This window comes from Pan paniscus, chromosome 4 (assembly GCF_029289425.2).
Source record: "Pan paniscus chromosome 4, NHGRI_mPanPan1-v2.0_pri, whole genome shotgun sequence".
In the NCBI taxonomy this organism is placed as follows: Eukaryota; Metazoa; Chordata; class Mammalia; order Primates; family Hominidae; genus Pan; species Pan paniscus.
Window position 1 is genome coordinate 48,620,794 of NC_073253.2, and position 15,921 is coordinate 48,636,714.

Consider the following 15,921-nt stretch of genomic DNA (forward strand, 5'->3'; position numbering starts at 1 on the left):
ATATATAATATGTAAATCTATATTATATGTGCATATATATATATATATATTTTTTTTTTTTGGAGACAGATCCTTGCTCTGTTACCCTAGCTATAATATAGTGGTACGGTCTCGGCTTACTGCAACTTCTACCTCCTGAGTTCAAGTGATTCTCATGTCTCAGCCTCCTGAGTAGCTGGAACTACAGGAGCACACCACCACCCCCGGCTAATTTTTTCTGTATCTTTAGTAGAGACAGGGTTTCACCATGTTGGCTAGGCTAGTCTCGAGCTCCTGACCTCAGGTGATCCTCCCGCCTCAGCCTCGCAAAGTGCTGGGATTACAGGTGTGAGCCACCCGGCCCGGCCTATGAGGACATATTATATGTCTTTATTATAGCTCTTTTTATATTGTACTTATGAAAGTCAATTCATTCTGCTTCCTAAGCATGTCTCAAATCTAATTCTACCTGTTTATCCGGCACCCTCGTTCAGACCAATATCAGTTCTCAGTTGGTAATGATTTTCTGACTACTCCCCTGGTTCCATTCTCTTCCTACTTCAGGATCTCCACCATGGAGTTACTATAATTACTTGTCTAATAGACAGATCAATTCCATATTCCCTGACTCAGAAATCTTCCGTTGCTCTTACTTACAAGTCTTCCCTGTTTCTATGCTGCCAAGAGGACTCATATTAATATTTACTTTTATTAATTATCTTGTACTTACCTATTCCCAACTACCTTTCCAGACTTTTTCTCCAGCAACTATCCTCATCTATTTTACACTCTAGTGACATTTTCTTGAACACGTATCATGGTGCACTTATTAGAATATATGTCGTAACAGACACATAAATTTATTTTCTTAGTAATATTCAACCTAAACTTCTGGTTACTTGTGAAGAAACGTTAAAATGTATATGTAATCTGTTTATACACATACATTGTATAAACACATACACATATATATGGTATGTAGTGGGTATATCCTTTTCAGGAAAACATTTTTATTGTAAAAATGTTTTTTTAGATCACATTGTTAGCACTAAGCATGGCTATATAACACAGGAAAAAAATGACAAAATATTTTAAAAATGAAGGAGGCTACGATAAAGAAAAATCAAAATCCTTAAGTATATCAATGGTTTTCAAAAGGTGTTTTGAAACACACATACAAACGACCACAAATTACATGTGTGTTAAATTCTCTTTTATTAATATTAATAAGAAAAAGGACTTACGGCCGGGCGCGGTGGCTCCCGCCTTTAATCCCAGCACTTTGGGAGGCTGAGGCAGGCAGATCACGAGGTCAGGAGATCGAGACCATCCTGGCTAACATGGTGAAACCCTGTCTCTACTAAAAATACAAAAAATTAGCCAGGCGGGGTGACGGGTGCCTGTAGTCACAGCTACTCGGGAGGATGAGGCAGGACAATGGCGTGAACCCGGGAGGCGGAGCTTGCAGTGAGCCAAGATCGCGCCACTGCACTCCAGCCTGGACGACAGAGCGAGACTGCGTCTCAAAAAAAAAAAAAAGAAAGAAAAAGAAAAAGGACTTATGTATTTGGCCTATATCCTAAAACTCAACTGATCATAGCTATCTTCTTGTAGTTCTCTTTTGGATTCAGCATAGTGAGGTAGGATGAACACTAACATGTTAAAAGGCAGGTTCTGCTAACAATTCCAACACTGACAAACTGTGTGATCTTTAGCAGGTCGTTTATCTTTGCTAAATCTGTTTTCTAATTTATAAAGTAAGGATTGATATACAATATATTCGGCTCAAAGAGGAATTGAAACGTGCGATAACAGGTGAGAGTATGTGATTACATTTAAAGAGATTTAGACATGTATTGTATCACTGAAGTATTCCTTATTCCTTAGTCTCTTTAATTTTAATCCTACATTTCTTTAGAGGATCTGGCCTATCCTGATGGAAGGCATATGTTGATAAGGCTAATAAATGGCCAAATAAGGAAATAAGGGATGTGTTGGGTTTTTTTTCTTATTTATTTATTCTCTGTTTCTTCCTCATTAAAACAGTTTTGGTATGAACCATGATGGAATTGGAAATTCTTGTGGGACGAAAGGTCATGAAGCAGCAAAACTTATGGCAGCTCACATTACTGCGAATACCAATCCTTTTTCCTGGTCTGCGTGCAGTCGAGACTACATCACCAGCTTTCTAGAGTAAGTAATCTCTGGAGAGTGATGATAAATTGCTCCAGAAGTAAGCCACTGGTAGAGGCCTAACATGTAGTGCTTTCAACTTTGCATAATGAGTAAGTTTTATAGGGCCTACTGATGTTTCAACTTTTTCCTAAATACTTTAATATATCATTGTGGCAATTTTTTTTTCTTCATATAGAATTTATAGAATAGAGGAAGTGTGGAGTAAGGATGTAAGTGGGACTGATGGTGTGAGTGTTACAATTGTTTAATAAATGGGAGACAATTTCAGAAAGCATTCAGATTTGCATGATTTAATAGCACATAGGCCAAGTTTGAGTTCAGTGATTATATATTTTATTTTGTCAGTGAAAAAACTGAGTTCTATAGGAAAGCCAAAGTATCTAATAGTAACAAACAACAACAACAAAAAAAACCAAACACCAAGGAAATGAACACTTTGAGAAAAAGATTTGTTTTTGAAAATGTATTAAGCGATCCATTTTTCTACAGTTTGAGAACTTTTTGGTCCTTTAATGTATATTCCAAGAGTCTGGTTATTTAAATGTGAAGAATACAAATTAGCTCAGGTATAACTATGTTAAGAAAATCAGATGTTCTTCCACATCTCACTTGCATAGGGCTTCAGGATTGTACTTTGGAAACTGATAGACTTGGGTCTCACTTTCTAAGTGCGTGTTCCTTGACTTTTCTAATCTTCAGTGTCCTAAGTTGTTAAATGAATTTAAGTCATACTGTTTATGTCATCAGGTGTTATATATGTGATTATATGTCATGCTATAATGTATATAAAATACATAACAGACATTCTTTAAATGGTAAATATTATTTTAAATAATATCAAGATTTCAGTGCTTTATTGCTTTACCATTATTTTTAACTGTTTTGTGCCATTTTTTTTCTTTAGGGAGGAGAAATTAAATACTCTGTGAAAAAGTAAGGTATACATAAAGCACAGGACAGCAATGGAAATTCTTCTTAAAAATTGGCTCTGTTCAAAGTTTATATTAAAACGATTATATTGTAAAATTTTAAAAATTCAAACAAGTTACATAGGGTAACATTATTTATTAAAATTTCCTTCATATCTACTAATAGCCAGAGCATATATTTTGAAAACTACGATTAGATATTTTTAAAAGGTCACAAACAAGAGACTTTAAATTACCTAGCACAATGCTTTATTAAAAAACAAATCAAAAGATAAATGTTTAAAATGAGCTCTTTTAATGTAATAATAAAGTTGAAGGAATTTGAAATTTATTTCAGAAGGTAGTTCTTCTGATAACCATATTATAACCTAATAATTTTTAATCTTAGTAACAGAAAATTATAAGATTATACTTGCCTACAGTGAAAACTGATTGAAGTGCTATAAAGGTAGACCACAGAGCATTTGTAAGATATCTTTTGGTCGTTCTTAATACAAAGCACTAGCAATATCATTTTCTAAGATGGTTTTAATGAGATCATTTACCTAAATTTTAAACATTTTTGAAGATCCGCTCTCCCTAGACATCAAGTCAGATCTGGAATTTCTCCCTTGCCTTGGCTTATGTTTTTATAATGGAGTCTTAATGTCCATCACCAGAAAGACAAACTGTATAACATGCTCAGGATTCCTGTGCATTTCTGATGGTTGCTCTTATCTTTTTTGTTTGTTTGTTTGTTTTGTTTTGTTTTGTTTTTGTACCATTTTCTTTTCTCCTTTATCTTGTGTCTGTCCCATTGGCTATATTGCACAGCTCATTTGCTAGTACCATCTCTGTATACTAAATACAAGGACCAGTTGTGATCTCCTACCAGATCTTGTCTACTTGAAAGCATATTGAGGCTAAGACACTCCAAAAGGGAATCCCTAAATTGCTGGTAAAAATGCAGTTTAAAAATCACCCACTGGTTTGGTGAGGGACATAAAAGTATTACTAGTTTCAATAAAGTGTTCCGTTGAATTAATTAAAAGAATTGATCCAAAAAGCATTATTTAAGCTTTATAGCATGTATGTGTAAGCATGATTAGTGTTGACAGGGTTCTAATGGGCTTATTTATCCTGTATTTTATAAAAATATTTCTCATGTGCATCCTCATGGGAATGCTCACAAAGTTAAAACTATTAATGAAAGATAGATGTGAAGCACAATGGGTAGAGACTTGAGGAAAACTTGGCTTTCCCTCCTCTTTAATAATAAAACTAAACAAATCTGATTATAATCTGACCAAGCAATAAAGGGTTTTTAAACACAAGGTTCTTTAAAAAGGTCAGTTCACCGGAGCACAAAGACATAACAGTAACTTTCTTGAATTTCTTTGTTCCTTTTTATTAATGCAGTGAACTTAATTGCTTTAACAGCTATGCGTGATATTTTTTAAAATCCAGTGCTATTTTGATCAGGGATTGAGGTTACATTTATGTTTTATAGTTGGCTAGAAAAGGCTCATAACATTTTATTTTAGCTTCTCTTCTCAAGAAAAAGAATCTTGAAAGATGAATTGTTTAGGAACTGCAGCCCAGCCTACAAAACGCATACCTTTCTCTACTTAGTAGCTGTTTAGGCCAAAGATGATGGTGGATTTTAACAATGAGCTTTCTATGATTTATAGAGATTCACTATTCACTATGTGCAACTGAAAACGATTCCATGGCCAATAGAATACAAAGTCTCTCGTGTCATTCTAAAACACTAGGTGCTATTGATCAATCAGGAGATGGTGTTTACCAACTCCCAATATTTTTTTTCAGATTTCTTAAACTCGGTGATTCAATAAGTGGTTCATGAATCGCCCAGAAGCCGTCCTGATTAAATAATAAAGAACCCATTTCCGTTAAAATGGACGTGTTATGCCAGCTTCTGATGTTTTCCGGCGACGGCTTTGCAGGTAGTGTCTTTCCTATCTGCCTGCGGGACTGATTTATTTATTTATTTAGACTATAGAGAAAGGTGAACCTGGTATTATGGCTCTCACTCATTGATGACTATGGGCCAATTTACCAGGCAGTGGAAGATAGCCAGAAGTAATTTAAGCCAGTTTTTCATACATTTTCCACCACTTAGCAATAATACAGAATAATTTCATAAAGGTTTCAAAAATTATGGGGGCTCTGTGAATCAACTCTTGCTTTATTAAAATTAAAGTCTGTTAACTTTTTTGAACTGTCAAAGATACATAGCAAAATTTCCTACAGTTCCAAATTAAATACAGAGTAGACATTTTCACAGAAAGAATGGAAGCTGAACATATTAAGAGAAGCAATGTTACAGTTGGAGTTGACCTAGGAAGAAAGGTGACTGTAGATCTACAAGAGAACTGATATAAGATGAGCAAGATGACCAAAGCACTTACATTTCCTCTCTAGCAATGACCTTCAAAGGTCAACATCAGACTGTTATATAAAAAACAATCTTTATAGATGGGACCTTTTTAAAAAAATGTAGAATCTAAGAGCTTGGCAAAACAGGTTTCTCCTCCTTCTGTTTATCTGATACATTTGGGGAACCTTACTCTAACCATAATAACTTTGATAAGTCATAATTACATATAGGGGGAAAAGGGTAAACCGTTCTCAATACAGTATTTGTGTCTTGAAAGCTTCAAGCTCAGTTATATTAAGGGTGAGAGAAAAAGATTTGCCTTAGAAGGCAGTACGTTGTTAGCTTCATTGAGAAGACTGACAAAGCAGTTTATGAGACTATAGTACGTAAGACAGTTGACTTACTGTAGATGATATCAACCCAATTCTATTTTGCTTAATTTATGTGAATCAGCACAACTTAGTGGAATAAAAATAGGAGGTGGCATTAAGTGTTAACTTTTTGTTGTTGTTGTTAAGAGACTGTTAAGATATATACAGGGTTATATAGAAAGATTTCTTTTTTAGATTGACCCACTGTATTATAGACTAAAATTCATATTTTATGGTATAACTGTTATAGTGAAAACACATCTGAAATCACAATTAAGAGTATATCCTAATGTGTTCTGGAAACAAAGCCATGAGTGCATATTTTACATAGGGATCTGTAAATTTTTGCTGATGACCAAACTGTAACTCATATTCCTATATTCAAGGCTAATTTTTGGATTATGTAAATAAGACCTCTCTAAATTAGAAGTAGAATTCATAAAATATGACTTTCTCATCATACTGCAAACATTTTGAGAAATGTAAATATACTTTGATTTACTGTGAATTTCATAATCAAGGGAGAAGTATATTCTAAAACTAATGCATTTTTTTGCTTAGTCTTAGAAGCATAAACAAAAATAGAGTCTAGGAATTCAATAATTATCTGTGTTGCTGTCGATATTAACTAGGGTTTGGGTTTTTAGTTGTGATTATATGCTACTAGGGAAATAATCACAGGTCTACTTTTTATATGTACAATTTTGATCTGACAAGTATATGTTTAATAATAAATTGTAACTACATATCATAGATGGAGACTAACACTATTCTACATTTAATAATGAGTGAGGTTCATGTTTTCTGAGTGGAAAAATTTGTGTATTACACCAACATACAAACCATCTATGTTTAAAATTATTATTTGATGAGAAGATTTGTATATAATATCACTACAGTGCTATTATAATTTTGATAGTAGCATAAATAACACTGGACATGTAAGAATTGTATAGTTTTATCTCAATTAGCTATAAGACAACTTATATCTAATATTTTATGAAAGGAAATATTAGGTTGGCACAAAGGTAATTGTGGTTTTTGCCACTAAAGTAATTGCAAACACACAATTACTTTTGCACCGACCTAATAGATTTACACATTTATACCAGGAGACATACAAAAAGTGTTCATATCAGCATAATTTGCAATTCTTAGAAATTGGAAATAATCCAGATGTTTATTAGTAGAGGAATTATAAATAACTGTGACATACTTATAAATGGAATATTAAAGAACAATAAAAATGAACAGGCTACAATTACATTTACACACATCAACATAGAAGTAGCTCATATTCACAATGTTGAGCAAAAGAATAAAGTCACAAAAGACTACCCACAGTATGACTACTTTTATATAGAGTCTCAAAACTGGCAGATGAATAATTAGTAAAATTATTAAGCAAAGCAAGGAAATTATTATTATAAAAAGTTAGAATAGTAGTTACCTTTGGGGGTGGGGGGAAATGAGGGATATTACTGGAATAAAGCACTTGAGAATTTTCATAGAAAAAAAATAAGGAAAAGCACTCCCAGGGTTAAATATATATTGCTCACATTTATGTCTTCTACCTCTGTATCTATATCTGTAATATTTCATAATGGTAATTGATGACTCAGAGGCATGAAAATATCCAGAATTATTTTAAGAATTAATTAGTAACTAATAATTATCATCTATAGACTTTAGTTACTTGAACATAGCAGGAAGGTAGCAGACAAATTTTGGTTAACAGTGCAAAAAGCATTTTTCTTGCTTAACCCTTAGTTAAGAATTAAAATATAGGCCAGATGCAGTGGTTCATGCCTGTAATCCCAGCACTTTGGGATGCCAAGGCAGGAAGATCCCTTGAGACCAGGAGTTCTAGACCAGCCTGGGCAAGATGGTGAGACTCAGTATCTACAAAAGATACAAAAATTAGCCAGGCATGCCTCTGGTCCCAGCTCCTCGGGAGGCTGAGGTGGGAGGATCACTTGAGCCCAGTAGTTCAAGGCTGCGGTTAGCTGTGATCATGCCACTTCACTCCAGCCTGGGTGACAAAGTGAGATCCCATCTTAAAACAAAAACAAAAGAATTAAAACAGGAAAACTATCCCATCCCTCAAATATTTAAATCAAGGTTTTACTGTATATACCAGATATGGTTACTAGAAGGAAAATGTACTACACATGTAGTAAACATGTGTAGAAATGTATAACCAATTTAAATCCACCTTGTAGATGCATCCCCACATTTGCTTTACTGGAAGACACTTGACTTGTAAGCCTTGCTAATTTGTACAAATATAGCCAAATCCATTTCAAAAGTCCTTTGTTTATTCCATGTTTCTAAATGCTGGTTCATTTTTAAAGATCCATATGGTTTTCCTTTATATTTTATTTCATATGGTGTTTTATTCTTCTGTAAAAATATACTGGAAAAGGAGAACAAGACTTGTCTAGACCACATTAATACAAAGCAATAGGTGCTTCCAGAGAACTAAAACAAAAATACACTTTTGGGATAAACTTTCTTAGAAGAGTTTTGACCACAGGTGCCTGCAGTTCATGGCATTCTTGGTGGTATGAAGGCCATTGCAGTTGTTCTCTGGTTTGGTATTTTTTAAAGAACATGAACCATGATTAGAAAACCACTAATATTAATATATTGAAACAATAATTTTAGATGAAGCAATTATTCTTGCTTCCTTCTGGGTTAAGTCAGTTTCCAATTTGCCATCAGAAAAGAATTTTTTCCTCAGGATATCTATTCTTAAACTCTTCTTTGGGATCTACACAGTTCTTCCTCTGATTGTGGGTTAATTTTATGTATTACTGAAAGTAATTATTTTAAAATTTAAATAAAATAAGTTGGTGTCACCAAAAGCTGGTGTCACTTCGGTGAATATATCCTGCACTTTTTTGGTTATGCCATTGTAAATATTTTTTGCCTATTGGATACCTACTTCAGTACACAATTTAAAATAAATATTTTCCATAAAAAAGATTTATAGTAGTACTTAACTTGTTATTTTATTTTTATTACATATTTAATTTCTTTCGTAAAGATATTTATAATTTTCTTGTCAATAGAAATGAAACAGATATTTTAGAAGAAAATTGGGGAATTAAACTACTAATTCGGTTATCTCACCAATATCCTTATTATCAAAATGGTTCTTTTTCCATTGTACTATTCAAATATGACCTCTTTGTCATTAACCTTAATATATAATTTAAAATTTAGTAGTAGCATTACATTTGCCTAAAGTTTGCATATCCTTATAAATTAAAGATATTTTACTTAATAAAACCAAAAAAGCATTATTTAAAAAATTCATCTAGAGGTAATTTTTCTTGCTGAGGTACATGTCAATTTCTAAAAGTATAATAAAAAGGAAATAAAAAAGTGTTCTCTTATGAAAACTGGATAGCTGGGTGAAAAAAGTTTGTTCTTTGTTAGTTAGTTAGTTAGATACCTTGAGCAGTAACAAATGAAATGATTGTAGTAGCCAATGGTAAAATCCATCTGTATTAGTACCATACTTAATATTCCATTTAAATATTTCTTATTGATTAAAAAATTAGGAGGGCATGAAAGAAAGGAGAAGGATATAAAGAAGACAGTGGTCTGTCTCTTTGGTCTTTAACTCTATATCACCTTAGGAATAGTATGGTTCAGTTTTTAATAGGTATTAATTTGCTGCTGTGTGTGAACATACCTTTTTATAGAACACATTGACTTTGACATGTTAAGAATATGAGAAACTTTTAAGTGAATAGCAAAGGCATTGTTATGCATAGTTCTTTCTTAGTTATCTATAAATGAAAAATTGTACTGTCCTAAATAACAGTTGAGGAACTTCTACTTGTGAAATTATTTTCCTTTGGCAAAGTGGATGGAAAAGATTTGGGAAAAAAAAAAAAAACACAAGTGCTGGCACAATGGACAGGAATGTTGGAAAAAATTTTTAAATGTTGGCATAGGAATTCTTTAAAAATTCTAACTTACTCACATGTGAAATGAAAGTAAAAAAGCATCTGTCCTGTTTTATGCACACTGACTAAATAAAAATGAACAATTATATTTAGCAAAGTTTAAAGCTCTTTAAACTAAGGTATTTTGTCTGGGTTTTGGCGACCTTTATGTTATTTGTTCTAGTGAATTAAAATATTATGTTTGAGTGCAGGCATAGCTTGAAACGCGGAAATTATACAAAGAAGAGAACATTCTCTTTTCCAATTCTGATGATCCTAGATGAAATATGAAATTTTTGAGAGACTAAACACTTCTAATATATTTGAGAGGAAAACTTTGGTCGTTGGCCTCATCTGTCATTCAACCCATTTATTAGTGAAATATTTCAAGAACCTATGGACATGCCTTAACACAACATCTATTGTTCTGCCCAAGGTGGAACTATATAAATTAGGTCTTTAAGGATTATAACCATAATTTTTTTTTTTAATTTTCTGCATTTCATGTTTTTAATTCTACTACCAGATGTGGTTATATTTTCAATAAAAACAAACAAGAAGCTTAGAGCAATATGAAATTCTGTTTTGATTCCTTGAGAAATTAGCTTAAATCAAGGCCAACGTGACATTTTCAGATTGTTGTCTGAAAAGATTTTATTGTGTCTTGGTGCTGAAATGAATTATTTGGAGCTCTTATTCAGGTTTCAGTAAAGCTATTCTGTTCTGCCATGTGATTATTTATTGGGAGAATGTATTGTTTTTCATGCATCAAGTTATTAAAACAAAGCTCAACACGTGGTTTCATAATTGTACTAAAATAGTCCATAGAGTACCTAATTTCCTTTGATCCTTTATGTTGAACAGTTCAGGCCGTGGTACTTGCCTTGATAATGAGCCTCCCAAGCGTGACTTTCTTTATCCAGCTGTGGCCCCAGGTCAGGTGTATGATGCTGATGAGCAATGTCGTTTCCAGTATGGAGCAACCTCCCGCCAATGTAAATATGGGGTAAGAAGTCTTCATCCTTATGTTTCGTCATTTATACGTGTTCTTCCATGACACAGATGTTAAGATGGAATTACGATGAATGTCGGTTCCCTCTAGTAATATCTTTAATTTAAATATGGCTTTTGACACTGCAGTTTTTCTGATATCATATGTACAATATTTTTTCTAAATGTTTCAATAATCCTAAGTTAAGCACATTACAGATTTCTTGTGAGGGATGCAGGTAGAATTTTAGTAATTCTTAATGTATTTTTTCTTTAAATCTTGAATTTATGATGCCAACTTTATTTCGTCTTTTGAAATGTTGTGGCTTTAAAATCCCTCTGCCACTTTTCTGATACTCTTATAATTGAGCTAAAGGGCATTTTTACATTAGCTAGACAGCTTTACTTTTATTCCTACTTGATAGTGCTAAGTCACTTCATGTTGCTTCATCCACTGCCCACATTCCAGCACCACAACCAAGCAGGAACAAGATGACATTAGCTCAAGTAGTGAAACAAAGAAAATTGCTATGATAGAAAAAAAATGTAGGCATCATAATTTATTCTGCATGTCTGCCTTAAAAAAAAGTCACAGTGTCTACATCAGAAAATGAATAAAATTCTTTTTAAGTTTCATAGAGCAAGATTTTAGTGGACATGTTCTTATTAAGAACACAATATAAGCATAGTGAATGAAAAAATTGGTTTTTAATATGTCAAATTGCTTACCAAAAAATTCAGATTTAAAAAATAAGTTGAAAGCCTTGATTTTTTTTTCTTTTTCTTTTTTTTGAGACAGAGTCTTGCTCTGTCGCCCAGGCTGGAGTGCAGTGGTGCAATCTTGGCTCACTGCAACCTCTGTCTCCTGGGTTCAAGCAATTCTCCTGCCTCAGTCTCCTGAGTAGCTAGGAATACAGGCATGCACCATCATGCCCGGCTGATTTTTGTATTTTTAGTAGAGACGGGGTTTTGCCATGTTGGCCAGGCTGGTCTCGAACTCCTGGCCTCAAGTGATCTGCCCACCTTGGCCTCCCAAAGAGCTAGGATTACAGGTGTGAGCCACTGCGCCTGGCCTGATTTCTATTTCTATGCAAATAGTCTTTTAAATCCTCTTTTAGAAATAATAATAATTAAGTGTTAAGGTAGTATTGTACTGTATCATTGCACTGTATGTATCCTCTTTAGATACAGAATAAAGGGAAGTGTTTTCTTAAATATCTCTTTGGTGACAAGTATATTATTATTATTCTTGTTAGGCTTTAGCAGCATATTTGTGCACTAGCTTTAAAGAGTGTGTGTGATTATATGATATGTAGAACCTTGTGTAAAACTTTGGCTTATCCTTAATCTTATTTTGTATGGTTCTAGTTTCTTTTGTTCTTAGGTTGTTTATGTTTCAATAAAAGTCAGTCGAACTTTAGTCATAGTCTTTCTATATATACTTATGGATTAATACATTGAAATTCATGATCAAATGAACTTAGAAAATTTCTGTTAGATTATTCATATCTATGTCTCTCATTTCTTTGTTAGCAAGTGAAATAATCTATATTTTTGTTTTCTATTGGAAACTGGGTTTTAACTCTACCTGCAAATTTCTACATTAGATAATTTATTCAGTTTTATAGAATCTATGGCTACACGATATAGTCTTTTTCTCTCTCAAATAAATTAATAAAAAATTGACTTAATTCTTCTTGCTATATATCTCTATATCTAATTCAGTTCAGACTAATTGATTTGAAATGAGATAAAGAATACAAAATTACATATTTTTACTTTATGTTCCTGATATTCTGCTTTTATATTCTTTTTATTTGAGATGGAGTTTTGCTCTGTCACCCAGGCTGGAGTGCAGTGGCACAGTTTTGGCTCACTACAACCTCCACCTCCTAGGTTATTCTCTCACCTCAGCCTCTGAGTAGCTGGGATTACAGGCGCTCACCACCACATCTGGCTGTTTTGTATTTTTGGTAGAGATGGGGTTTCACCATGTTGGCCAGGCTGGTCTTGAACTCCTGACCTCAAGTGATCAGCCCGCCTCGGCCTCCCAAAGTGTTGGGATTACAGGTGTGAGCCACCGTGCGTGGCTTGCCTTTATATTCTTAATATGTTTTGTTTATAAAGACTTCTGTAATAGATACAAACTAAAATTGGAAAACTTTGAGGAAGACGTTAGCATCTTACAGACCTACACAGTTTTAAGTATTTTATCGTGAATCCTTTTCACTTTGATTTGTAGCAAAATAATGGTTTCCCTAGATTCATATACTATATGAAAATGCTTGTGTTATTTTTTTAAGTGCAATATGTTACTAACAAAGTGTATTGAGTCATAATTGATTCTTTACAATCACTCCCACCTCTGAACTTGTGTCAGTTTACACAAATCTACGCTGGTTTATATCTGGTGAATCCCTAAAGTTTTAAACAATTCTAAATACTACTTTGGAAAACAATAGTGGCTTCAAAGGTCAGAGTCCAGTGGGTAAGCAAATCATACTTCAGATGGCAGCTGAAGGGAAAAACAAACCAGCCCTGATTTAGGTAGCTGTCTAAGTATAGCATGCTGAAATGAACACTAAATACAGTTGCTGTAGACTTAGGAGAATATTTTAGAATTTTTGAGAGGAGATACATCTGGTGTTGAAAAATCATGAAATGATTCCTCTTTCAACTAGCAGGTCTCTCATGATGTCAGGAAAGATTTTAAAGAAATACAGAATGGGCCAGGTGTGGTGGCTCACGCCTGTAATCCCACCACTTTGGGAGGCCGAGGTGGGTGGATCAAGAGGTTAGGAGATCAAGACCATCCTGGCTAACATGGTGAAACCTCATCTCTACTAAAAATACAAAAATTAGCTGGGCGTGGTGGCGCACGCCTGTAGTCCCAGCTACTCAGGAGGCTGAGGCAGGAGAATCACTTGAACCCGGGAAGTGGAGGTTGCAGTGAGCCGAGATAGTGCCACTGCACTCCAGTCCAGCCTGGGCTACAGAGGGAGACTCCATCTTAAAAAAAAAAAAAAAGAAAAGAAAAGAAAAAAAGAAAAAAGAAAAAAAAGAACTACCGAAGGATCTATACTGCAGAAGTGATCAGCTTTCCATCTCTTCCACTTGGCCATGAAGTAGTCGTTGCTGGGTTACCAATGATTACATCTGTAGTTATGAAAAATCTTGCCTGAATTCTTAGTGAGTAGGTTCATTAATATACATGTTAGTTATGTTTGGAAATTTACATGAAAATTTTTCTGTTTTATTTTACTCAGGGCAACATTTTTCACAATTATTCTTGCATATCATCTTTTCTTATTTTTCAAGTGTTCTTAAATTCCTTTAGAAGTTGTGAGGAGGTTGTAATGGCTGTAAATACAAAGAACAAAACAGTACAGTACAATATACTGAGTAATATAGTTGTATAATGCAGTATTCTATAAATGATATATAGTTTCTGGTATTTATGTAGTGACTTTTTTCTGAGCTACTTCAGATTGAGTTGGTAAAAATGATAATTATTGGCCAGGCGCGGTGGCTCACGCCTGTAATCCCAGCACTTTGGGAACCCAAGGCAGGTGGATCACCTGAGGTTGGGAGTTCGAGACCAGCCTGACCAACGTGGAGAAACCCTGTCTCTACTGAAAATACAAAATTAGCCAGGCGTGGTGGCACATGCCTGTAATCCCAGCTACTCGGGAGGCTGAGGAAAATGGCTTGAACCCAGGAGGCGGGGGTTGCAGTGAGCTGAGATTGTGCCACTGCACTCCAGCCTGGGCAACAAGAGCAAAACTCCATCTCAAAAAAGAAACAAATCATATTATTATATAATATTTTATAGGTGAGGAAACTAAAAATACAGAATGTGATATACCTACTCCAAAGTAAATAAATAAATAAAGTCCTAATTGATGTCAGTTCTGTTTTCTATTAGGAATAGTAATTATGTTAATGAAACACAGGTAGCAGATGTATTTTGTTTTACAAGACACTTGTTATTAAATTTTTATCAGGTAATGTCTGTTACTAAAAATCTTCTCTAAAGTCCCTATATTGTCCCCATCTGTTTTGGGAGAGAGGTGGTCCGGAGACCTTCTCTAAAGTCATTTTTTAGGGTCATAAGTTTTCAGATGTCTGAAACTCTTGAGTCCTGGATTTAAGTGAATTTCTTTTCTTTTACCTTATATAAAAAGATAGGACGTCTTCAAGGTAAAATACAAGTACAGACAAGTAACCTGCAAAGCTAGATTCTTACTAGATCATCTAAAAATATCTGCTAGCTCTGTTGTAGGTTTCTAAGGGGCCTTGGATGATTCCTGGATAAAAATACATTGCAAATAAAACAGCAGTATCAGTATGTCCAAGAAATGTTTCTTTGGCTTTTTAGAGTAATAAGCTATTTCCTGTAAAACTCTGGAGAATCTGTTGTCTCTTCCATTTTCCATTAATCTCTTTTTTATTAGAAAAGAATTACAAAAACTGAATTATCAAAAAGCCTACTGCAGTAATAACAATAAGTTTAAACGTAGGAAGGAAGTCACTAATGAGCCTATATAATGTAGGGGCTCTGGGTAATCTTTTGACTGCTTCCCAAAAAGCATAGATTAATTCAAGGCTCAGCCTCAGCTTTAGCTCTTTATTTCTTTATTCTGTCAGTTAAATCATATCTCAATTATTGTTTTCCAGTACACTTAATGGTTCAGTATAGGTTAACAATATCCAGTACATAATTTACTGTTACTTATTAAGAGCTGATTGTTCATCTACAGGTAGATTTAAGACCACAAAATCAAAGAAGTTTTATAGACATCATAGCTTTGTTTATTTATGGGAAATGTTTATTGTCTATGAAGTTTGTCACTGTTTACATAGACTTAAATGTTAGCACATAAATGCATAATAGTGTGTTGTACATGTTACTGCTTATTTTAAATGTAGAACTGAAGAATGTTTTATCAGTAGGCCATATATCCTGAACCATAAATGGGAACACATGAGCTAATACCTGCTGTCATGATGGATGGAACAGCATATTTTTATCAGAATATTTTAAATAAAAAAAATCTGTTCACCATAAACTATTACTATGACCTAAAATTGACCATTAATAGATTTTACTCAGTTTT

At 33.9% G+C, this 15,921-nt stretch overlaps 1 protein-coding gene across 2 annotated transcripts in view; it reads left to right on the forward strand.

The window, feature by feature from the left end:
• The window catches only part of ADAMTS6 (ADAM metallopeptidase with thrombospondin type 1 motif 6), a 334,536-nt gene that overhangs the window by 185,503 nt on the left and 133,112 nt on the right, over window positions 1-15,921 (forward strand). For both annotated transcript variants that reach the window (XM_003827427.5, XM_063604436.1), the window contains exons 10-11: window positions 2,026-2,172; window positions 10,679-10,820. In XM_003827427.5, coding sequence (XP_003827475.2) covers window positions 2,026-2,172; window positions 10,679-10,820 — 289 coding nt within the window. The remainder of the gene's footprint in view (window positions 1-2,025; window positions 2,173-10,678; window positions 10,821-15,921) is intronic.